Source organism: Acomys minous (assembly GCF_964271855.1).
Source record: "Acomys minous genome assembly, chromosome: 17".
Taxonomy (NCBI): Eukaryota; Metazoa; Chordata; class Mammalia; order Rodentia; family Muridae; genus Acomys; species Acomys minous.
Window position 1 is genome coordinate 27,610,436 of NC_140500.1, and position 24,266 is coordinate 27,634,701.

At 47.0% G+C, this 24,266-nt stretch overlaps 1 protein-coding gene across 5 annotated transcripts; it reads right to left on the reverse strand.

Moving 5' to 3' along the window:
- Nucleotides 1–202: 202 nt before the first annotated feature.
- Nucleotides 203–20,839, reverse strand: HNRNPF (heterogeneous nuclear ribonucleoprotein F). 5 transcript variants are annotated; one of them, XM_084765177.1, is made up of 5 exons: nucleotides 20,354–20,714; nucleotides 16,803–16,889; nucleotides 7,669–7,800; nucleotides 5,916–5,988; nucleotides 203–2,111 (listed from the first exon to the last, which is right to left on the reverse strand). In XM_084765177.1, exon 5 carries the CDS (start codon nucleotides 2,065–2,067, stop codon nucleotides 820–822), a length of 1,248 nt encoding a protein of 415 aa, XP_084621303.1. In that variant the 5' UTR covers nucleotides 2,068–2,111; nucleotides 5,916–5,988; nucleotides 7,669–7,800; nucleotides 16,803–16,889; nucleotides 20,354–20,714; the 3' UTR covers nucleotides 203–819. The 5 variants fall into 5 exon arrangements, with proteins under 5 accessions (XP_084621303.1, XP_084621299.1, XP_084621300.1 ...); XM_084765173.1 differs by lacking the exons at nucleotides 16,803–16,889; nucleotides 20,354–20,714 and adding an exon at nucleotides 20,721–20,839; XM_084765174.1 differs by lacking the exon at nucleotides 16,803–16,889.
- Nucleotides 20,840–24,266: the final 3,427 nt, after the last annotated feature.

The following is a 24,266-nucleotide window of genomic DNA, read 5'->3' on the forward strand; positions in this document are numbered from 1 at the left end:
TATATATCTATATCTATATATATATCTCCCTGGTAGCCTGGAACTCCCTATATAGACCACGATGCCCACTCTTCAGCCTCCCAAGTGCTAGATTAGACACACCACCAGCTACCATTATTTTCAAACCCCTCTGAACATAGTTTACAAGTCCTTCTCATCCACCCAGTTTGCTGCCTTTCGCTGAGTACATAAGCTGTGCCAGTCATTGTGAAAAAGTCTTTATTTTAAGAAAAAAATTTAGTTAACAAAAAATTTAACAAGTTTCACTTAGCAAAATACACCCAAAAGGAAATCACAGTACAAAGAAAGCTTTAAGTCAAGGCCTCACCAATTCCTACAGTATTAGTATTGTGTCTCAATTCTCAAAACTAACTTTTAAAAAGCTTAAACTTAACCTAAGGATTTTAAATGAAAATATAAACTAGAATGAACATGAGAAATGCTTCTTTGCATCAGGGATCTAGCACCTTTGAGTTCTCCAGAAAAGTACGTGTCCCCAGTGTGTCCACTGTGGTGTGCTTGAAGATCCACTCAACATACTTAACACTACTTAACTCAGATAACATCACTCTTAAGTATACTACCAAAAATGTTAATTGAGAAAAGCGGAAGAAAATAGTTTTAGTTTACTCAATATTACATGCTAGAAGAAAAGTTTGCATGAGAAACACTGAAGAGGTAATTTTTTAATCCAGATTTCACAAACTCATGGTGCAAAGTGGGTCCCCCAGCTTCCTCTAGAGTTATAAACTGCTCTTGACTGCTTTATTGGCTGCCTGTGAAATTTTTGATTGAAATAACCCAAATGTTCCTACAATACTAATCATATCCACCCATGCTGTTCTGACCACTGTAGCCAGCCCCATAACAGCCACTCACTGACTGGCTCTCCAGGCCACTGTAAGTTGCCTGAGCAGCTGACACTCCCATGCCCTGCATCACCTGGCTGCTATAAGCCCCGTTGCTAGCCCCTGTTGTTGAATTCAGGAAGAGTTCTATGTATCTGTGCTGCATGTTGGCCCTGTCCTTGGACATAGCTGCCACTGCTTCTTCGTGGGTGGCAAACTCAACATCAGCTTCTCCCGTCACTCTTCCATCAGGGCCAATCTCAATATGAACTCTCACAGGGTTGAGTGGAGAGAAGAAGTTGTAAATGTCGTTCTCTGTTGCTTTGTAGGGCAGCCCTCTCATGTGGACGCAGTGGCCGGTGGTGCTCTGCACTGTGAACTCGCTGTCTCCATATCTGTGGTCATACATTCCTGAGAGACAGTAGCTGAGGTCTCTCCCAAACAGGTCAGTAGTGAAGCCATAGCCATCACTGAGGCCACTGTATTCTTCATAGCCCCCATAGCCTGCACTATAGGCACCAGACCTCATCCTATCCAGGCCTGCCTGTTTCACAATGCCAATGTACCTCCGGGCTGTGCCAGGCCGGTCATAGGGCCCAGGCCTCTGCACAGACATAAACTTCAGAGGTGGGTCTGAGTATGACCTAACTTCCTCCTGGCTACTCTTGAACACTTCAATATACCTGTGTCCTATTCTCTCCTTGTGCTTCCCTAGAGCTTTCTCCGCTAACTCTTGTGAGGCAAACTGAACGAAGGCCTCCCCTGTAATCTTGCCCTCCGGGTCCACAGGTAATGTGATCCCGTTTGGCACAATTTCCAACCCTGAGAAGAACTGAACGATTTCTTCCTTTGTGCATCCAAATGGGAGTCCCCGAAGCCTCACAAAGCCATCATTGGCACTGTCGGCGCTGTTTGGACCACTGTGCTTCAACACCCAATCCATCTCGGTTCTGTGTGACTTGAACACCTCAATATACCGGTGTCCCATGCTTTCCCTGTCTTTTTTCAGAGCCAATTTTACATCATCTTCTGACTCAAGTTCAACAAAAGCCTCACCACTCTGCCTGCCTTCTCTAGTATAAATGAAATGAACACCTGCGACCCCATCATGAATTGTGCAGTCGGAGAGGAAGTTTTGTACGTCCTCAATTGAGCAGGACCAGGGTAGGCCACGGAGTTTGACTACATAGCCTTCACCTCCCTCAGGGCCCAGCATCATGAACACTTGACAGGGCAGATGTCACGCAAGTGATCTTTTTGTAGCTGAAAGAAAGAAGAAGAAGAAAAAGCTACTTTATACAATTTTCATTTAATATGGATAATAATAAAGATATTCATTAGAAACTTTTCTCCTTTCCACAGATGAAAGCTATAGATTCATGAAAATAAACATTAGGAAACAGCTATTGACCCCTGGGCAAAAACCTTGGCTTGGAGGGGCACACCTTGTAATCCCAGAACTCAGGAGGCAAAAGGTAGGCCGATCACTGTGCCCAAGGCCAGCCTGGTCCAGGATAGTCAAGGCAACAACAGAAACCAAACCAGTAGAGGGGTTGGAGTGACTGAGTGAACAAAGGAAGAACAAACGAACGAAAAGAAGCAGGGTAGTGTTAGTGTATGCCTGTAATCCCAGCACTCAGGAGATAGAGGTAAATTGATCTCCTGAGGCCAGCCTGATCTACAGAGCCGAATTCCACGACAGCCAGGGCTACATAATAAGATGCTGTCTCAAAAGAAAGCAACAAAAACCCACAAAACTCCCAAACTAGCCAACCAAATAATCTGTGCTGTGGGCTAAACTAGGCTAAAGTCCAAGCCCCCACTCCCATCTTTAAAAAGTAAACTCCAAGGTTGACTGATCCACGACAGGCTTAAAACCATAAAGAGAAAACAAAACCAACTATCAATCTATAACACTGAAGGAAGTAATAAATGGGGGGGGGGGCACGGCGGGAGGAGACGGACGAGGATTGGAGAGATGGCTCACAGGTTAAGGCTGTTCTCTCTTGCCTCCCTGGGATCAATGGCATTCAAGGTCAACCTGGTCTACAAAAAGTCCAGACAAAGGCTACACAGAGAAGCCCTGTCTTAAAAACCCAAGGGGGGTGGGGGGTAGAGCCATGCCCAGGGCGATGGCACATACCTTTAATGCCAGCACTCAGGAAACAAAGAGGCAAACGGGTCTATAAAACAAATTCCAGGCAAGTGTGTTGGGGGGGGTGGGGGTGCGGGGTGGGCGGGGGTGGGGGGTGGGGGGTGGGGGGTGGGTGGTCTGTATTTTGGTGTTAATTACTGTTTTGTCTGTGACCCACCTTTTGTTTAATAAAAAGCCATCCCACCTGGGCAGAGCAAAAGCGATAGGTGGGGCTAGGAGAGAGAGGAATTCTGGGAAGACAGCCAAAAAGAGAAAAGAGAGACCAGAAGTGAAGAGAGAAGGCTGCCATGGGTTAACTGGAGAAGCACATGGCCGGTGGCATAGATAGAGAATCCAAGCCAGATAAAGAACATTAACAAGTATTTGGGATTATAGATGGGAGGTAGCTTGATAAAAATTATTAGAAACAGATGACATAGGATTAAGACAGGGATCCCATTCCTGTCCCACTAAGGGAAGTAGTTGAGAGGATTGATAGCTGCACCTGCCCCAGGTTAACTAAGGCTATTTTAAAATATAACAAGTGTCTGTGTCTTGAACGATTACTGGCCGGGCCTACAGGTAATACAGATAATTTTTAAAAACAACACAAGGAAGAGCTATATAGCTGTACCTGTCTCAAGACATTGATAAAAAGACAAGACAGGGGTGGTGGTGCATGCCTTTAAACCCAGCACTCGAGGGGCAGAAGCAGGAGGATCGCTGTGAGTTCAAGACCAGCCTGGTCTACAAAGCAAGTCCAGAACAGTCAAGACTACACAAAGAAACCCTGTTTCAAACCCCCCTAACCCCCCCCCCAAAAAAGAAAAACAAAACAAATGACAAGATAGTAGGAGCCAGGCTAGGAAGGTAGTACACACTTGTAGCCAACAATGAAGTGAAGACAAGGAAGCTCTTGAGTTTATGGTCAGATCTGGCTACCCGGTTAAACCAACCTAGATTCAACTAAAATCAGAAAACATGACAACACTATTAGCTTTAACATACTGACAAAAATTCCACTTACCTGTGACTACACCAGATTGGAGATGGCAAGAATGCAATCCTGCCCCATGTGTAATGGTGTGCTAACTGAACTACAACTTATCATCGAAAAAATTGGAGAGAGGGTGCATTTTTCCAGAGACAAGGTTTCTCTGCTTTCCTGAGCGGTACCGTGCTCAGCTAATACTGGAAACTTACTGATAGGCTTCCTCTTTTAAATAGAATTACATAGTTTAAAAGTTACCTTGCCCATGGTCTGAAGAAAGGGCAAGCTAAGGGAGAGCTAAGTGGAGAATAGCATGTATATGCATTTTGTATGCATAATCACATATAAACAAACATCAACACCTACTAGTTGGCAAAACATACCTAGCCTCTGCAACAATATAACTAACCCCAGTGTAGTGTTGCTATAATGAAGTCCTACCAACCTTCCTTCTCACTAAGAATCAGAGTACACGTGTACTTGTTTTCAGTAATGGGTTTATGATCCCAGGGTCGGGTATGGACTTGTGTCATCAGGAACTCACATCTGGTCCTATTTTTATGGGAGAATGTATCCTGGTCCCAGATTTGGTCCACCCTCCCTGTTAGAAGATCCATCCATTTACTATTTGCTCTTTGTGGCCACCCTCAATGATATCCCAGAAACTCTCAAGGCCTATCCAAAAACTTAAAAATATCTACTTGAAATCTCACTGTGGGAATCCCACATTACAAGCCTGGATCCTCCCTTCAGCCTCAACTTCTTTCTCTTCTTCCACATAACCCAGCTCAGACTCATTCAGTCTACATGCAGTCTTTAAACAATCTACATGCAGTTCTTTACTGTACAGCTCAGCTGATTATCTTTCAGATTGTCCCTTGGCTGTACTGAATAGTTCAGCTGCACCCAAAGAGGGGAGAGAGGTGCCTTTAGACTAGTTTCACATCCTCAGCATGTGACCAATAGGACCCTGTACATTTGGTTGTAATCCTAGTCTCTACCCACTAGAGGGCAGGCCTCAAACTACCTACATAGTCTGACCTGGTGGGTGGCACAGTGCCTTTAACACCAGATACTCTGGAGACCAAGACAGGAAGACCCCAAACTCAAGGTAAATTCCTTAGAGTGTTCCTTATATTCCTAGTTCCTCTAACTCTAGGAAGAACCACCTATTCCCTGCTACCCTATCACAATCTTCTCTAAGCACAACTGCAACTCAATTATAACAATGTCCCACTAAGACTAAGTCCTTAGAACTAAGGCTGAACTCATGTCCTGCAGTCACTGGGATTGGGAGAGCTGCACTCTTATCTAGCTCCTATCATTTCCTGTATTTTCTCCTTGGTGCCTATAATTTCCCCCACTCTGTTCCCTGGAGGATTTGACACACATAGTAATTAATTCTCCCTCCAAATACCCTCTGCCCAACCTTGTCTAGTTAAATCCTGTTAATCTTTCAGGTCTAAGCTCCAATACCCTTTCAAAAAATCTTCTCATCCTCTACATCCTGTCCGAGCCTCCACTTTCATAACGCCCTTTATTGTGGTTTTAAAAAAGTGTCTTCAGTACCACACTGGGGTTCTACTTAGGACAATTTTGATGTCCACAGTTCCCTTATCCTTAGCAGACTAGGCACCCACTACAGCAGGCCAAAGATTAGCAGGGGATTAGCTGGCCACTTGGGGTCAACACCATCCTTCACAGGCTTAGCCAAGGCCAAACACATGCAAGAAGTATAAAACAAGCACAAGTTTAGGCAGTTTCAACAATAGGACACGAAAGTATCCTTTCCTGCAACAGGCCCATGCCTACTGCTCTTTTACTCAGAAAATGTTCTTTCCGTAGCTCAAAACTTACCAATAAAAACTAATAGCAAAGTTTTAGCCTAAGAAAACCTTGCTTAACATAACAGGACTTAGAATGACTTATCATAGTAGCTTACCTCAAAGAACCTTCTGTTCTTCTGCCACAGGTGCCTTCTATAGCCAACACTTAGGGAAGGTAACAAGCTTTCCCTTTAAAAAAAAAAAAAAGACAAAAACAAGATTGGTCTCATGGCCTCAGAGTCTATGTGTTATTGTAACAGAAGGGACCTCCTGGGCTCAGAACAAGCCCAGCTACAAAAGCCCAAAAACCAACATATTTAGGTTTCCACACGGTTTGTTTACATTATCTTTTCAGGGGTAGACATCAGCAAACAGATCGGCTTTGTAGAGAATTATAAATTTCCCATAGTCCTTTAATGTAGTGGGAGAAATTTAAATGAGGGGAGGGCATGGAGCTGGGGTGGAAGCAACCCTTTCATTGCCATAGGCACGCAGGCAAGCCTGTTGGATTGGACTGATAGTTTAAAGAGGATTTCCTCTGGAGGCAGTGCAGAGACACCCAAGACCTTCCTGTGTAAAATCTGGTGCATTCCCCCCCCCCCGAAGAATGTGCTTTTCATCAATATAGCCATAACCAATATGCATGGGACAATGTTTTTCAAGAGATGAGGGCAGGAGCTGAATCCTGATGTGAAACATTTAAAAATTATGCTGCGGGGCTGGAGAGATGGCTCAGTGGTTAAGAGCACTGCCTGCTCTTTCAAAGGACCCCGGCTCAATTCCCAGCACCCACATGGCAGCTCACAAACGGTCTGTAATGCCAAGATCTGACACCCTCACACCAATGCACATAAGTTAAAATTAAATAAAACACTTTTTAAAAATTATGCTGCATTTTTAATTTTGGAAATAATATGGTTTAACCTTGCTTGTCTTAAAATAGAAGTAACTTGCCTTGTCTCAGACTTCCCGTGTTTATTGTGTAAAATACTGGGCATGGGGAGGTATTAGAAACCTATTTAAGAACCGGTTGTTTCAAAGAGTTATTTTAAAGTTTCATGCATATTTCTGCCCATGAAATCCTATTACTGGATCCCCTTCTTCCACCCTTTTTACTCCAGGCTACTTCCAGTGTAGCAGACAATATCTGGAGACAACACAGGGCAAGCAGCTGGCAGCTAGACCTACATTTTCCCACTGGCTCAAGACTTGTGAACATGTCACTGTGGAGACCTGCCCCGTAGAAGAGCAGATGTAAAGCTGGACCTCATTAAAAGTACTGTTCATGCATACAGAGATTTGATTTAATAGAAGGACACGCTACCGGTACCCTTTGCACCCTTTGCTCTTACTACTGTAGCCAGGGAAGCCCAACCTCGCTCTTGAACATACTTCCACAACTTGAGAACTAATGAAAGGCACTCTTATAAAAAAAAGTCGTCAGCCCAGGCTCTGCTTTTCTAGCAAGCTGCCCACTTTGGTGGTACTGGTTAGACTGGATTTTCACTGCCTTCAGGTAGATCCAGGTACGATAAAGGAGGTGCGCTGCGCCCTTTGAATCCTGGACAGGTTAAGTTTATCGGCTGAACAAACAGGGCGGCTCAAGCACCACCCACTCGGTTCTTTTGTTCAGAGCTCGCTTGGTGGGAGCCTAGCTGCACCCTCCTCTACTCATCTTTGTGTTCCAGGAAGTCACCAGAGTTTTCGCTGAGAGCCCGCCCTCACCCTCCATTTTGTAACCGAGTTCTAACCTCCGGAACGCCGGGAGCGCGTCCCGGCAGGTTTTAACTCAAAAAGTTCTACTCGTAAGACCTCGAGCCGACCGCGGCTTCAAATAGCTGCTGCTGCCTTTTCTGCTCTGAAACTTACCAGCGGAGGAAGGCAGAAGGGGCTTCTAATTCCAATAAAGAACGCGGCTTGCGAATCCGAACTCCACCCGACGCCTTAAAAACGCAGAGGGCTCCGGGGAAAGTCCAGGTGCATCTTCTTTTTGTTTTCAACCTGAAATGGAAGTTCAAATGACCAGGGGAAAAGCGCTTTCTGCAGAAACGGAGCCCCGAAGACGAGTGTTTTTGGCGGGAAGCAGGGCCGAAGGCAAGGTGACGCTGCTCCGCGGCCTGCACCCGGTAGTCGACGGCGCCGCGCTGAGAGCGCCGGCCGGGCAGGAAGATCCGCCCCGGGGCCTGCGCGGGCTCGGGAGGGAGCTTCCGGGCGGGGGCGGGGCGGGAGGGGGATGGGAGGCCCAGAGCCTCTAGGGTGGGGGAGGGGATGAGTAAGAGGGCGGGGAAGAGAGCTGGAGTAGAACTCGCGCAGGCTGTAGAGTGGAAACTTCCAGGTGGCCTGATCGCGTACGGGGCCAGGAACCTGGAGCTCAGTGCCGAGCGGGGCTCACCACGCCAATGACGGGCGTTCGGGTCCGGAGTCCGGGAAGCTGCAACCGCGTGATCTACAGCGGCAGTCGGACTCGGGTCACGGGGTGCAGGAGGAAGTGCCCTGTCGGGCCCGCCAATATGTCACCAATAGGAAAGCCCTGCCTGCAGGTGTGGCCCGCGAACCTTACGATTGGTCGGCGCCGGAAGTGGGGCGGGGGGAGGGGTAGACTTCTAGCTGAGTTCTCGGTTTTTAAAAAAAAGCTAAGAAGCCACCTGGGCAAAGTCCAAACTACCCGCCACACGGAAGGGAGAATGCACTGAGGCGCTGAAAAGTCAAGCCAACTGCCGGGCGTGGTGGCGCATGCCGCTAATCCCAGCACTTGGGAGGCAGAGACAGGCGGGTCGCTGTGAGTTCGAGAACTCTGTCGTGTGAGAGACAGAGCGCCAAGTAAACCGTTAAAACCAGATCATCTCGTACTCGGATACGATAGAAGGGAAACATGTCCACAACGCAGTAACTTTTAAAACCACCACCTGCCTGGCGGTGGTGGCACACACCTTTAATACTAACACTTGGGGAGGCAGATGGTTCTCTGAGTTCGAAGCCAGCCTGGTCTACAAAGTGTCCTGGACACAGAGAAACCCCATCTCGAAAACAAAAAAAAAAAGCCCAGCAACTCCCAGATGTGGTGTCGCATGCCTTTAATCCCAGCAGCCACAGGGCTGAGGAAGGGAGGGTCGTTTAAGTCATTGCCGCGGTCTCAAACAAACAAAAATAAATAAATAAAGCTTAAGAGAACTGGAAAGACGGCTCAGAGTTAATAATAAGAAAACCGTTCTTCCCAAGGGCCTGAGTTCAAATCTCAGCAACCATGTTGTGGCTCACAACCATCTATAACGTAATCTGGTGCCTTCTTCTGGCCTGCAGGTGCACATGCAGGCAGAGCACTGTATACAAAATAAATGAATCTTAATAGCCAGGCTGTGGTAGCGCCATATCTTTAATTGAACAGGGAGGAAGGAAAATCTCTGGGTCAGAGGCCAGCCTAATCTAAGGTGAGTTCCAGGACAGCCAGGGATACAAAGAAACCAAACCCGGTCTTTAAAAAATAAAAAAATTAAGTCAATTTCCAGAATCTGTACCCAACAGGTAATCACAAAATGTACTGATTCAAAGCAATTGGATCAAACAGTGGCTGGATTGTCTTAAAGGGCCTATGTATTTTTTGACGGCCCAGCAAGGTGGAGGATAGGCACTCGCAGTCCAGCCTGGAGGAGTTCCATCCACAAGACCCACAGTAAGGAAAGGATTAAAACAACTTTTCCTCGCCTAAGCACCCTTATACAAGCAATACTGTGGGAAGGGAGATAAATGGGAATGGACTGAAGGACCAGACAGAGACATGGGCACAGACCAATACATGCAGAGACAACAACATTGTATACATAATTTAAGGAGAGGAGAAAAAAAAGGGGGGGGGGAGGGAAGAGCCAGGCAATAGTGGCACAAGCCAACCTGGTCTACAAAGTGAGCTCCAGCACAGCCAGAGCTACAGTTTAAAAAACAAAACAAATAAAAAAGACAAAAGACCAGAGAAAAGAAACATGAAATAAGATGGGCCATTATTGACTGTTTTCTATTTGGCTGTGGCTGTCTTGGGACTTGGCTTTGTAGACGGGCCTGGCCCAGAACTCAAGAGAGCCACTTGCCTGCCTCTCCTAAGAGCTGGGATTAAAGGCATGCACACCACTGCCTAAGTATTTTTATTTATACAGTATTCTGCCTGCATGTAAACCAGTGGCCAGGTCAAGGTTAGGATTCTAAATCCAGTTATCAAAACTCAATCAGCATTAAATGGGAAAAAAATTGATCAGATCTGAAAAGGAAAAGGGAAAAATTATGTTTGAGAAGACATAGTTAACACTCCTCACCATTGTGGAGATTGAAGCAGAAAAATGAGTTCAAATCATCCTCAGCTACATAGAAGTCTGTCTGAGGTAAACACTGCATGAAACTATTAAGTCTAGCCCGGCGTGGTGGCACACACCTTTAATCCCAGCACTCCAGAGGCAGAGGCAGGCGGATCGCTGTGAGTTCGAGGCCAGCCTGGTCTACAAAGTGAGTCCAGGACACAGCCAAGGCTAACACAGAGAGACCCTGTCTCAAAAAACCAAAACTATTAAGTCTAGTATGGCTTTCCCCCCTTAAAACCAATGGGTAGTCAACTTTTCTTTTGGTGGAGGGGTTTTTGTTGTTTTTAGAGACAGGGTTCTCAAGTGTAACCGCTTTGGCTGTCCTGGAACTCACTTGAACTCAGAGATCTGCCTGCCTCTGCTTCCCAAGTGCTGGGATTAAAGGAGTGCACCACCACCACTGCGGCCCACCAGCGAAGATTTTTTATGTTCAGACTGTAGCACAGGTCTGTAGCACAGGCTACCTCCCTAGTGGTACAGATCTATAATTCTAACTTTCACAAGGCTGATGATTCAGGACATGACATCAAGGCCAGCCTGGACTATACAGTAGGTTCAAACCATCTCAAGCTACAGACACTGGTAAATGCCAAGAACAAAAAGGAAGAAAGCATACTAGGGACAAGATAGAAAATGAAATATTGTTGAGGGCTAGAGAGTGAGATATGGTGACCCACAATACTTTTTTTTTTAAATCACTAAACAACTTGTAAGAGGCAGCAGGTAGATTATTTTGAGTTCGAGGACAGCCAAGGCTACAGAGAAAACCTGCCTGGAAAAACAAAACAAAAACCTCTTTTGAGAAAGTGGTGTGGTGGCATATTCTAATCCTGGCAGTTGAGGGCCAGCCTAGTTTACAAATACTAAATTCCTAGGCATCCAGGACTACATGTAGTAGTGAGACCCTGTCTCAAAAACAAAAATAAATGCAAGCAAGAGCCAGGAGTTTACATAATGGAAAAGACTGGCATAATTCTGCCTTCCTGGGACAACTCAGGGTCAAACAGGAAAACCAACTAAGAGATGCATAAGTAAAAGTTAAGTAATGAGAGTCCTAAAATAGTGACGTTTGGGGAGGGTATGGTGGCACTGGCCTTAATTCCAAAAGTGACGGAATTCCACACAAATAGCTTCTCAAATACCTATGGCTTAAAAATTAAGGAGGAGCCAGGCGGTGGTGGCGGCGCACGCCTTTAATCCCAGCACTCGGGAGGCAGAGGCAGGTGGATTGCTGTGAGTTCGAGGCCAGCCTAGTCTACAAAGTGAGTCCAGGATGGCCAAGGCTACACACAGAGAAACTGTCTCGAAAAACCAAAAAAAAAAAAAAAAAAAAAGGAGGAACCAGGCAGGGAAGCATGCCTGTAATCCCAAGCACTCAGGAAGACAGAGCCAGATGGCTGAGTTCAAGGCCAGTCTGGCACACAAAGTGAGCCCACAACAGCCAAGACTACATACACAGAGAAATCCTGTCTCCAAATACAAGTGGGCAACCCACATTCCCTTTTGCATCATGCTGCCATTTCTTTTCCCTGAACAATTTTCCAGATTTTTATATATTTTATAGACCTCTGGCCAGAATATGCTTTAGTACTTTTCACAAATACTTGTTACCCTATTATCATTTTCAGTTTTTAAATGCATAAAATAATTTGGGAATTAGTTTCTACTGATTACATCTACTCTCCAGGAGCTCTGGATGGGCCCAGGACCTCATAGTATGTAAATACAACCTATGAATGTCTTTTGGTTTTACAAGAAACTAGATTTCATGGCCTCAAAATTTTCTTTTTGTTTTTTGAGACAAGGTTTCTCTGTGTAGCCTTGGCTGTCCTGACCTCACTTTGTAGATCAGGCTAGTCATGAACCCACTGAACCACCTGCCTCTGACTCCCATGTGCTGGGATTCTAGCTTCAATTTTCTTTTAATCAAGGCATTTTCTTTAAAAAAGAAATACTATGTAGCCCTAGGTTGGCCTCAAAACGTCTAGGTAGCAGAGCTGGTCTAACTTGCCTTGTTTTGTTTGGAACACATTCTCCCTTGAGTAGTCTAGGCTTTCCTAGATGTTGTGACAGTCCACCTGCTTGCTGTTTAGCACCCAACACTAGCTGAAACTACTGGCACACAACTATAGCAGACCCAGTTATCTTTTCAGTTTTCTGGTGCTAGGGAATGGAGTGGGATCACACCCAAGGCCTTGTACATGCTAGGCAAGTGCTCAATCACTGAGAAAACTCTCAGCCTTACACTAGCTATTTTTAGTTCAGTTCAGCAATTTAATCATTTCTTCCTGTCATGAACTCAGATCTAAGTATAACAAATCTTGAGGTGTTAATATATACACTTACATATACAAATTACATACTTAATTTCTCAGGGATAGATCTAAACTGAGAAGCCTGGCTCACTGTGTACTAATGCCAAGCCCAATCCACTAAACCACTCTAAGTGACAGTGTGTTTGTGTTAGTAGTTTGGACTTTACTATGTATTTGCCAAAGGGGTATATACCACAAAATTAGAAAGCTGTTTTTCATCGTTCAGCTATTTAGACTTTCATTTAGCTTACTTACTGTACCTATTTTCTTTAGTGTTCGTTTCACAAAAGCCTGTACTACTAAAACAAAAACACTAGTATGTGATTCATGTCTATTAAAATTAACTGAAAGGACAATTTTGTACAAAGGGACAGCCAGAACTCAAAACAAACAAAACTTCCTAATATTTAAAATTTTTTCTTTTGGGTTTTCCCCAAGACATGGTTTCTCTGAGTAGAGAAAGTTTCTCTATGTGTGCCTTGGGACTCTGTAGATCTGGCTGACTTTGAACTCAAAGATCCTCTTGCCTCTGCATCTGTCTGAAGTACTGGCCTTACAATTTTAATTTAAGATTTTTAAATTATTTTATTTCATGTTTAAAAGTGTTCTGTAGGCCGGACGTGGTGGTGCAAGCCTTTAATCCCAGCATTCAGAAAGCAGAGGCGAGTCTGAGGCCAGTCTGGTCTACAAAGCGAGTCCAGGACAGCCAGGGGTACACAGAGAAACCATTGTCTCGAAGAAACCGAAGTATCTCTGTGTGTATATGTATGTATGGGCAACATACGTTCTTACAGATGGTTGTTAGCCACCATATGAGTGCTAGGAATTGAGCCAGAGTCCTAAGAACATTATATGTTCTTAACATGGACCATCTCTCCAGCCCACTTTTATTTCAGACTTCTAGTCTGAATATTTACCTGCAGGTTATGTATGTGCATTATGTTACTTGATGCATATGGAAGCCAGAAGAGGTCATCTAATCTCCTGGGGGGGAGGGGGGGGAAATGGCAGAACACAACATGGGTGTTGAAAATTGAACACAGGTTCTGAGCAGGAGCAACAAATGCTCCTTGGACAGGGTTTGGCTGTCCTGGACTAGTTTAGCAGACCAAGCTGGTCTGAAACTCAAGAGATCTATCTGCCTCCCTGAGTGCTAGGATCACAGGTGCCCTACCAAGCCCAGCCAACAAATGCTCTTAAGGGTTTCTCTGTGCAGCCTTCTTTGGCTGTCCTAGACTGTTTGTAGTCTAGGCTGGCCTTGAACTCAGGAGATGGGCCTGCCCTGCCTCTGCCTCCCTAGTGCTAAAATTAAAGGTTCGAGCTACTATGGCTGGCAATAAAACCAGGTTTTACTGTAGATCCTAGCTGGTCTAGAAATTAACTTGGAGCTATCCTCTTGCCAGGATTATGACTGCTCAAATTTAGGTTCCTAGGTCAGTTTTCTCTGCTTTAAGTTCAGACATCTTACCAACATTATGCCTAATTAAAGAGTTATTATTTATACAGTATTCTACCTGCATGTGTGCCTACCACCAAAAGAGGGCACCAAATCTCATTATAGATGGTTATGAGCCACCGTGTGCTTGCTGGAATTGAACTCAGGACCTTTGGAAGAACAGCCAGTGCTTTTTTTTTTTTTTTTTAAGATTTGTTTATTACATACACAATGTTCTGCCTGTATGTACACCTGCACACCAGAAGAGGGCACCAGATCTCATTATAGATGGTTGTGAGCCACCATGTGGTTCCTAGGAATTGAACTCAGGACCTTTGGAAGGGAAGACAGTGCTCTTAACCGCTGAGCAATCTCTCCAGCCCTAAAAGTTGTTTTTCTCTTAGCATCCTGACACCACCACAGAATCAAAACCATGTTAAATTGAGAAAATGCCCTTGCATCCCCACCCCTTCTGTGAGACAGGGTTTCTCTTAGCACTCTCTCTGTAGAACAGGCTGGCCTGGAACTCAAGAGATCCTCCTGCCTCTGCCTTCTAATTGCTGGGATTAAAGGCGTGTACCACCAACAGTTGGCTCCCTATCTCTTCTTTTACAACCATTTGCCTTTTCCCTTGAGATCTCAATTTTCATGCCTGGTCTAGGCCTTACCATAAAACAGTGGCTACCCTTTCAACCTTGAACTTCTAGCCACAACAAGAAAAACTGGTTAAACCACCAGTGTTTTTTATATTTTTCTTCCTTCATTTTCCCTTTCAAATTTAAGAGATTCACTGGCCTCTGCTTCCCAAGTACAGAGATTAAAGATGTGAACCACTACACCTGGCTTGTTCTTAAAGAATGGCTCCAGAAGGGACTGGAGAGATGACTCAGAGGCCAAGAGCACCATCTGTTCTTCCAAAGGTCCCAGGTTCAATTCCCAGGAACCACATGGTGGCTTATGACCACCTGTAATGAAATCTGGTTCCTTCTTGTGCAGGCAGGCACACATGTGAGCAAAATACTGTATAAATAATAAATAAATCTTAAAAAAAAAAAAAAAATCCTGGCTCCAGAAAATCTCTGGTAGCCTAGGCTTACCTCAAATCTCAATCCTCCCAGACACACCTACTTCCTATGTTTAGGATCAACAGGCACACCTAGTGCTTTGTTTCTTTGTTTAAAAGAAGAAAAAAAAATCGGGCTGGAGAGATGGCTCTTCCAGAGGTCCTGAGTTCAAGTCCCAGCAACCACATGGTGACTCACAACCATTTTTAATGTGATCTGATGCCCTCTTCTGGCCTGCAGGTGTACACACAGGCACAACACTATACATAATAATAAATAAGTAAAAATTTTTTTAAAAATCCTAAGCCAAGGCTATATACTATATAGTTACAGTCTACACTACAGAGTATATAGTGTTTTGACACTTGGGTCGTCTTTAGTCAAAACTGATTTTCCATTTTCAGAATTAAATCCAAGTTTCACAAGATAATTCAGTTAGGAAGGCAAATTTCAAAAGTCCTACCAACGGGGCTAGAGATGGCTTAGCAGTTAAGAGCACTGGCTGCTCTTCCACAGGTCCTGAGTTCAATTCCCAGCACCCACATCATGGCTTACAACCATCTATAATGAGATCTGGTGCCCTCTTCCGGCCTGCAGGCAGAGTACTGTATATAAAGTAAGTAAATAAATCTAAAAAGGCAGGGCTGGAGAGTTGGCTCAGTGGTAAAGAACGAGGTCCTGAATTCAATTCCCAGCAATAACCATCTGTAATGAGATCTGATACGCTGATACCCTCTTCTGGCCTGTAGATGTACATACAGGCAGAGCACTGTATACATTACCTACATGTATGAGTTCAAATCCTCCAACACACAAAGCAGTTAACATCCTGATCAATTGGAGCAATCCCTTAAAATTTAAAATTACTCTAAATCCCAGGCCAGGCAAGGTTACATAGGAAGAAGAGAACATGTCTTAAAACAGAAAAACTAGCTGGGCATGGTGGCCTATGCCTTTAATCCTAGCACTCAGGAGGCAGAGGCAGGCGGGTCGCTCTGAATTTGAGGCCAGCCTGGTCTACAAAAATGAGTACAGGACAGGCAGGACTGCTACAAACAGAAACTCTATCATTTAGGGTGGCATGGTGGCACACTTGGGACTCAAGAGGCAGGCAGATAGATCCCTGTGAGTTACATGCCAGCCTGGTCTACAAAGTGATTCTAGAACAGCCAAGACTACAGAGAAACCCTGTCTGGAAAACAAAAACACAAACAAAAAGGAAAGAAAAACCATTGTAACTCAAGAGCATGAGCGCCTGCACACACATACACACTAATGGAGAAAAAGCATAAAATAAGATGGTTGGGTGTTTTTTTTTCCCCAGAGACAGGGTTTCTCTGTGTAGCTTGTTTGTTCTGGAACTCACTCTGTAGCCCAGGCTGGCCTTGAACTTGAGATCCACCTACCTCTGCCTCCCAAGTGCTGGAATTAAAGGCAAGATCGTTTCTTAAATGTTGTTAGTAAATACTATGTTGTTCTCAGAACCGTAACTCATTGGGCCATCAAAAATTTGCTAGTCCACATGCAAAACAGAAGATTGGGGGTGGGGGTGGGGCTGGGGGAATGAGCCAAAGAATCACCAGAATAGGAATAGTCTAAAGACTATATAGTCGGGCTGGAGAGAAGTTAAGAGCACCATCTCTTCTTCAGAAGGTCCTGAGTTCGATTCCCAGCAACCACATGGTGGCTCACAACCACCTGTAATGAGAACTGGTGCTTTCTTGTGATGGGCAGGGACAAGTGTGGGCAGAATACTGTATAAATAATAAATAAATCTTAAAAAAAAAAAACTACATAGTAAATAATAATACATTTTATAAGCCAGGCATAGTAAGTGACACACCTTTAACTCCAACGCTGCAGAGGCAGGGGGAATCTCAATTAGCTGTGTTTGGGGTAGATACCTTTAATCCCAGCAATCCACAGCCCTCTAGAAGAGAAAGTAGGCAGATCACTGAGTTTGAGGTCTGCCTGATCTATTCAGTGTCATACTAGCCAAGGCTAAATAGTGAGATACTATCAAGAAAAAGTAATCTTTTTGTATTTGTCTACTTTTATAATCAGAGCTCCCAATCTTTCCGTCATCTCACTGTGTATCCCAGCCTTGCCTTGAACCCTGCTTACAGAAACACACACAGACATAACCAAAGAATAAATTTGAAAAGTTAACTATAAAGAAAAAGGACACAATAAAGTTCTGTAAAGTGCTGCCTACCATGCAAGCCCAATACCTGTAAATGGGGCATGGTGTTCCTTTAATCCAAACAATCTAGTGGAGCTGTGTGATCTGGAATTCAAGGTCATCTTCAGTGGCTACATAATGATTTGAGGTTTAAAAAGGCAAAATACTTTCTACTTCTAAAATGGTAGCACTTGCTTATAATCGCAGCATTGGGGAGATGGATAAAACACAGTGAAATATTGTTTTTAGTACATTGTCCATGGCCAGGCAGGGTGGGGCACACCTTTAATCCCAGCACTCAGGGAGGCAGAGGCAGGTGGATTGCTTTGAGTTTCAGGCCAGCCTGGTCTACAGAGTGAGTCCAGGATAACCAAGGATACACAGAAACCCTGTCTCAAAAGAAAAAGAAAAAAAAGAAAAAAGAAAAAAAACCACCACCAACAACAAAACCTAAAAATCGTCCATGGGGGCTGGAGAGATGGCTCAGTGCTTAAGAGCCCACTTGCTCTTCCAGAGATCCTGAGTTCAATTCCCAGCAACCACATGGTGCCTCATAGCCATCTATGAGATCTGGTGCCCTCTTCTGCAGATAAAGTACTCATAAGCAATAAAATGAAAATTAAAAAGTAGTCCATGGGCCCTAAAAAACACACAAGCAATGCTAAGTGTATTTATAAGGCCATGGGTGGTGGTGCAAACTATAATCCCAGCGGAGGCAGGTGAATGAGTTCGAGGATAGCCTGATATACAGGTTAGCCAAACAGAGGAACTTTGTCTCTACAAAAGGGGGTGAGGGTGGGAGAGAGATATAATCTAACTAGCATCAAAGTCCCACTGTTCACCAGGAGTGGTGGCGCACGCCTTTAATCCCAGCACTCGGGAGGCAGAGGCAGGCGGAACGCTGAGTTCAAGGCCAGCTTGATCTACAAAGAGAGTCCAGGACAGCCAAGGCTACACAGAAAAACCCTGTCTTGAAAAACCAGAAGTCCCACTGTTCAAGAGACAAAGACAGGTAGGCAGAGACAATAAGTTACAAATATCTCAACATTCACTGCAAGTATAGAAGATTAATAATTTAAAACTTTAAAGAATAAAGCCAGGTGGTGGGAAGGCACGCCTTTGATCCCAGCACTCGGGAGACAGAAGATAAGAGGCCAGCTAGAGCTATATAGAGAAACCCTGTCTCGATCGAAAAACAAAAACGAACAAAAAACCTAAATAGTCATGAAATTAGTACTAAAAACGCCACTTTTCACTGACATCTTTCCTACCCAAATCCGAGGCATTTCTATTTTTACTAGAAATTCATAAACACAACTCTGGTTTTGTTTTTTTTTTGTTTTCGAGACAGTTTCTCTGTATAGCACTGGCTGTCCTGGAATTTGCTCTATAGACCAGGGTAGCCTGGAACTCTTAAAAGAGATCCTCCACTCTAAAAGAAATTAAAGACATTCACCACCCGCCGGGGCCGCCCAGCAGTTTAAGCACTGTTCTGCTTTGGTTTTTTTGTTTGCTTTTTTGGATTTTGGATTTTTTTAGAGACAGGGTTTCTCCGTGTAGCCTTGAACTCAAAAGATCCACCTGCCTCTGCCTCCCGAATGCTGATTAAAGGCCTGCGCTACCATGGCCGGCATAAGCAGTTTTTAATAAAGACGTTTGTTGCCAGATCTAGCGACCTGGTACCAACTGAAGAACGAATGTTGGTTTTTACTTTGACCTTCACTGGGTAGCATGCACAAAGTTAACTTTTAAAAACACTTGAGGAAGGCCAGGCGCGGTAGCCCATGCCTGTTATACCAGCTACTCGGGAATCAGAGGCGGGCGGATAGTTTTGAGTTCGAGGCCAACCTGGACTATAAAGCGAGTCCACGACAGCCAAGGCTATACACATGAGACCCTATCTTGACCCCCACCCAAGAAACCCCGTTTTGAGAGGGTTCAGTGATAGGGATTCAGCCGCCAACGATAACGGGCCTCAGTCTACTCTCTGGGACCCACTGCTGGAAGAAATGTCTCTCCCACCCAAGTTGTCCTCTTCCCTCCACACCACCGCTCATACATATACACAAATAATGTACGTAAAGAATGACCAAAAAGTCCTCTCTGTTCTAGTAAATCCAGTAGTTAACTCTGCCCGGGCTTGGGAGACTGATCCCGCACACCCACATGGCGGACTCCCGCGCTCGGCGCCCGCCCAGTCAGCCAGCAGTACGAGCGGCAGGCTACAGGCTGCAAGAAGTTGTGGAAGGTAAGAAGGGGGCCCATTCGTTTGTCCCCGGGCAGGCAGGGGCGGGAGAAGTCGCGAAAGACGCTCGGAGAAATGACTTGGACCACGTGGGGCTGGCTGCCTCTCGGGTACGAGCAGGACCGCTGGAGGCAGCGGCCGGCCATGTCGGAAACGCTCAGGAGAGCGCGCGCCCGAGGGGAAGGCCCGAGCAGGCCCAGCTCAAGTTTTCCCCAGAAGCGTGAAGATCCACAAACATACCCCAAAGTACCCGGGACGGAAGCCAACAGCCGACTAACCTCTCTAGGCAAGGGTTCCGCACCTCAAAACGCGGAACCGCACCCCAAAACCAGACCTCCAGGGGGGACCGGACCAACGCACTCCGCCGCTCAAGCCTCCCGAGCCGCCACGAGGAGGAAGCCAGGCAGGAGGCCCGGGCCGGGCGTGGGAGGAGGGCGGAGTCGCCCCGCCCAGTCTTGTGAAACTCCGGGCGCCTCCAGCCACGTGAGCGGAGGCTTTCCTCTCTCAAAACTGCAACAAGCGCCCGGGCCTGCCGGGGGCTGCCTAGGGAGCGCGGCCCGCCGCGGCTCGCACACGCTCCGCCCCGACCCCCAAATATCCGGCCGCGGGAGGCAGCCGCGTGCGAGCAGCGCCGGCGGGTACCGCCCTCGCCTGGAAACCGCGCCTTTTCGCTCAGGCCAGGGCGAGTGCCTCGGCTGGCGCCCCCGCCGCCCCCCGGAGAGAGTCCGGACTAAGCACGCCGCGCCTCCCCGTCCCTCCCCCGGCCGCAAACCCCGGCCACGCGGCCCGGACCCCTGTGAGAAATACTCTCAACTCCGGATCCCGACCCAGACCCCCCCCCCCAAACCCGGGCCACGCGGCGCCAACCTCCGCGGGCGGCCTCCGCACGCCTCGGACCTGTCCTTTCCGCACCAAGCCCCACGCCCGACGGGCCCGCTCGCCAGCGCACCGGGCCGGCGGCCCTCACCTCGGGCTCCTCGTCTCCACGCTCCCACTCACATCCGGAACCTCGCCGGCCCTCAGAGCACCTAGAGGGTGGAACCCCGGGGACTTGGCAGTTGTAGCTGAGGCAGTTGAGGCTTGTTTACCGTCACCATGGAAACCCCCACAAGCGCGCTCGCGGTGGGGCCTCCGCGGGGCCAGTCAGCCGCGCGGCCGGCCTGGTCCTCAACTCCCGCCTGCCGAGCGCCCGCGGCGCTCCCGGAAGCCTTCCTGATCCCCGGTCCGATCCCCGCTCGGCCCACGCCCCGAGCACCCGGAAACAGTAGCCCGGGGAGCCCACTTTCCCTTCCCACAGCCGGCGTGACCGCGGGCTGGCCTTCCCCGAACCCCACCTTCAGGAAGACGAGGCGCAGTCCTCCTTCCACGACGGGGCCGGAAGGATGCAAGACGGTGGAGGGGCGGAGCCTCAGGCAGCGGACATCCGGGCACCGGGCCGCCACGGCCCCTTTCTGACGGGCCCAGAACGGAGCCCACGATTGGCCAGCCAGGCGAGGGGCGGGATCAAGGGATGTGGCCCCGCCTCTGAGCCCAGGGGAGGACAGGGAGGGCGCATGCGCACACCTTCGGGGCGCGCCGAGCCCCGAGGGGGAGAGGGAGGGGGAGGGATCGGGTGAAGGGGCAGGCGGAAGAGTTGGGCGAGGCGGGGGGAGGGGCGGGAGGTCGGAGGAGAGCCTCCTCACGTGGTGGCGGCTCTGGGAGGGCGCTGAGTGCCGCTGGCGCGTCTCCCAACCCCGAAACGTGAGCCTAAAGGATTCACTGTCCGCGTGTGAGCCGAAAGCTCCGAGTCGTGTCTTACGTAAAAAGAAAGACCGCCTCAGGGCGTCTCGGTGAGACAGTCTTGAGGGATTTGTCACAAGTTGGTCAAAAGCCCTCAGCGCGCGTGTGTTTTAAGTTTCTGGCAGCACTTCCTGGAGTGCTAGGACAGAATATCCTGATGTGTAAAAATTTGGGAGGACTCTTCGTGAGATGTCAAGGTACAGGCTAAGCTGAAGATTATTTTCTAAGCCTCCAGAGCCGCCTAGGCAGGCGTGGGGACGCGCGCTGGTAATCGCAGCATGGAGGAGGCCGAGGCTGCATGGCCGCCAGCCTCTGTCTCTAAATAAACCCTGAAGAAGTAACAGGGCTCTTCAGAATAGTCCCATGCTGTAAATGAACTATATTGATGAAGGAAAAGTTTATAAGACACACCAGAGAAGAGAAAACTCTCAGAGGGAAAGATGTCCAAGAAGAAAATTAGGCCAAATGATAGAAAACAGGTCCTACAAAACTTAGATAAGTATTTTTGTGTGTATGTTGAGCGTTAATCCCTGAACCTTGGATTTAGCACAAGTTTTACCAAACTCTGCCCCATACACACACCTCTGGTGTTCTTGTGCGTGGGTGGGCGTTAAAATGAAGTTTGGGGGTCAGAGGACAGTCCTTCCTAGTCTCCTCTCCTTCCACGTGAGGTCCAGAGCAAATCAGATTGGCAGGCCTGTGCTGCTGAGGCATCTCACCCTACTCCTTGGGTTATTTATTTTTAAAGTATTACTATTGATGGAGAAAGATGAAAGTACCTTCCACCCTTGTTGGAAGGCAACCTTTCATGAATTGATTTTTTTTTTAATTGCATTTATGTGCCAGGGATAGATTTTAGGTTATCAGACTTTCACAGCAAGAGATTTCATTGTTAGGCTCTCTGTCCTGTCTGACTGTACCCCAGACTGCCCTCCCAACTCTTTTTTTGTTTTGTTTTGTTTGTTTTTCAAGACAGGGTTTCTCTGTGTAGCCTTGGCTGTCCTGGACTCGCTTTGTAGACCAGGCTGGCCTCGAACTCACAGAGATCCGCCTGCCTCTGTCTCCCGAGTGCCGGGATTAAAGGTGTGCACCACCACGCCCAGCTCTGTCCTCCAACTCTTAAGCAGTCCTTCTGTGTTAGTGTTATTTTGCCTGTTGGTTCTGGTTTGGTTTTTCGAGACAGGGTTCCTCTGGGTAGTCTTGGATGTCCTGGACTCACTTTGTAGTCCAGGCTGGCCTCTGCCTCCCCAGTGCTGGCATCAAAGGTGTGCCCCACCGCGCCTGGCCTATTTTGCCTGTCGGATGCTTCACAATGTATGCGTGGACATCAGAGGACAACGTTCAGGATTCAACTCTCCCTTCACCATGTGGATCCCAGACATTGAACGTCCATGGTCAGGCTTGGCAGCACGTGCCAGGAAGACCCTATGAGCCATCTCACCATATACCCCTTTCCATCGCTTTTAAGGTTTACTTTTATTTATGTGTGTACATGGCAGTGTGGGTGTGAATGCCCCTGGGAGCCATGTGAGGGATCCCCTGGAGCTGGAGTTACAAGGCAGTTATCTGTTGCTGATCGTGGGTCTTGGGTACACTGCAAGAGAAGCAAGCACTCTTTTTTTAAATTTTTATTTATTAATTGGTTTTTTAAGGCAGAATTTCTCTATGTTATCTTGGCCATCCTGGACTCACTTTGTAGACCAGGCTGGCCTCGAACTCACAGCTATCCTCCTGCCTCTGCCTCCCAAGTGCTGAGATTAAAGGCGTGTGCTACTACCACCAGGCTTTGCAGCAAGCACTCTTAACTCCAGCACCCCACCCCTGACACACACACACCACCACCACCCCCTTCAACTCCATGAGACAGGTTCTGATTCTGTAGCCCAGACTAGCTTGGAAGTATCATATAGCACAACCTAGCCCCAAACTTGTAGCAATCAGCCGGGCAGTGGTGGCGCACGCCTTTAATCCCAGCATCCGGGAAGCAGAGGCAGGCAGATCGCTGTGAGTTCGAGGCCAGCCTGGTCTACAAAGTGAGTCTAGGACAGCCAAGGCTACACAGAGAAACCCTGTCTCAAAAAACAAAAAACCAAACAAACAAAAAAAAACTTGTAGCAATCTTCCTCTATTTCAGCCTCCTATAGGAGGCAGGGATCACAGTCACATCACGTCTAGTTGGGTCTGTGTTGGTTTTGGTTTTGGTTTTATTGGTGAGAGAAATCTGTACTTTGTGTTGGTTTATTTTAGGATGGAGGTAGGTGTCTTTTGTTTTGTTGGGGTTTTTGTTTTGTTTTAGGTTTGAGACAGAGTTTCTCTGTGTGGCCTTGGCTGGCCTGGATTCCTTTTGCAGGCTGACCTTGAACTCACAAAGACCCCCCTGCTTCTGCCTGCTGAGTGGTGCCACTGAGCCAGGCTTGGAGTCTGTTTTTATTAACCACTGCCTTTTCCAATCTGTTGCAACACAAAGCTTCTAAGGTGAGCTCAAACTCCTTCCTCTCACCCTCTTCCTCTTGAGAAGGAAAAGAAAGCCAGTTGAACAATTCAGCAATAATATGAGGCTCTAGCCAAATGTCACATTTTTCCTTGAGTCAGGAACTCTGATGGCAGATTAGCAGTAAAATAACCCAGACTGAGCCAGACGTGGTGGGAAGCAGAGGCAGGGGGATCTCTGTGAGTTTGAGTCCATCCTGGTCTACAAAGGAAATCCAGGACAGCCAGGGCTACACAGAGAAACCATATCTTGAACTGCCCCGCCCCCTCAAAAAAGATAACCGTTCTGCTGTAGGCAACAAGATGGAGAAACTCGGTGGTTAAGAGAACCCATCTTTCATTAAAAAAAAATAAATAAAATAAGATAAAAAGCACCCATCATTCATTCAGGACATTAAACAAGCTGGCATTGAACTTAACAGCAGTCCTGATTCACCCGACTCGGTGTTAAGGAGGCACAAGGCCTTAAAATCAATTCCTGCCCCTGTCCCCCTCCCCCCCCCAAAAAAGATAAAAATGTTTCAGCATGCCAGTAATCCAGCCAGTACTAGAAATATTGTTATGAATTCAAGGCAGGCCTGGACCACAGAATTCTAGGCGAATGGGATCTA

Excerpts from the sequence above, each read along its gene's own strand:
- HNRNPF (XM_084765173.1), bottom strand. The coding sequence starts at position 2,067 with ATGATGCTGGGCCCTGAGGGAGGTGAAGGCTATGTAGTCAAACTCCGT.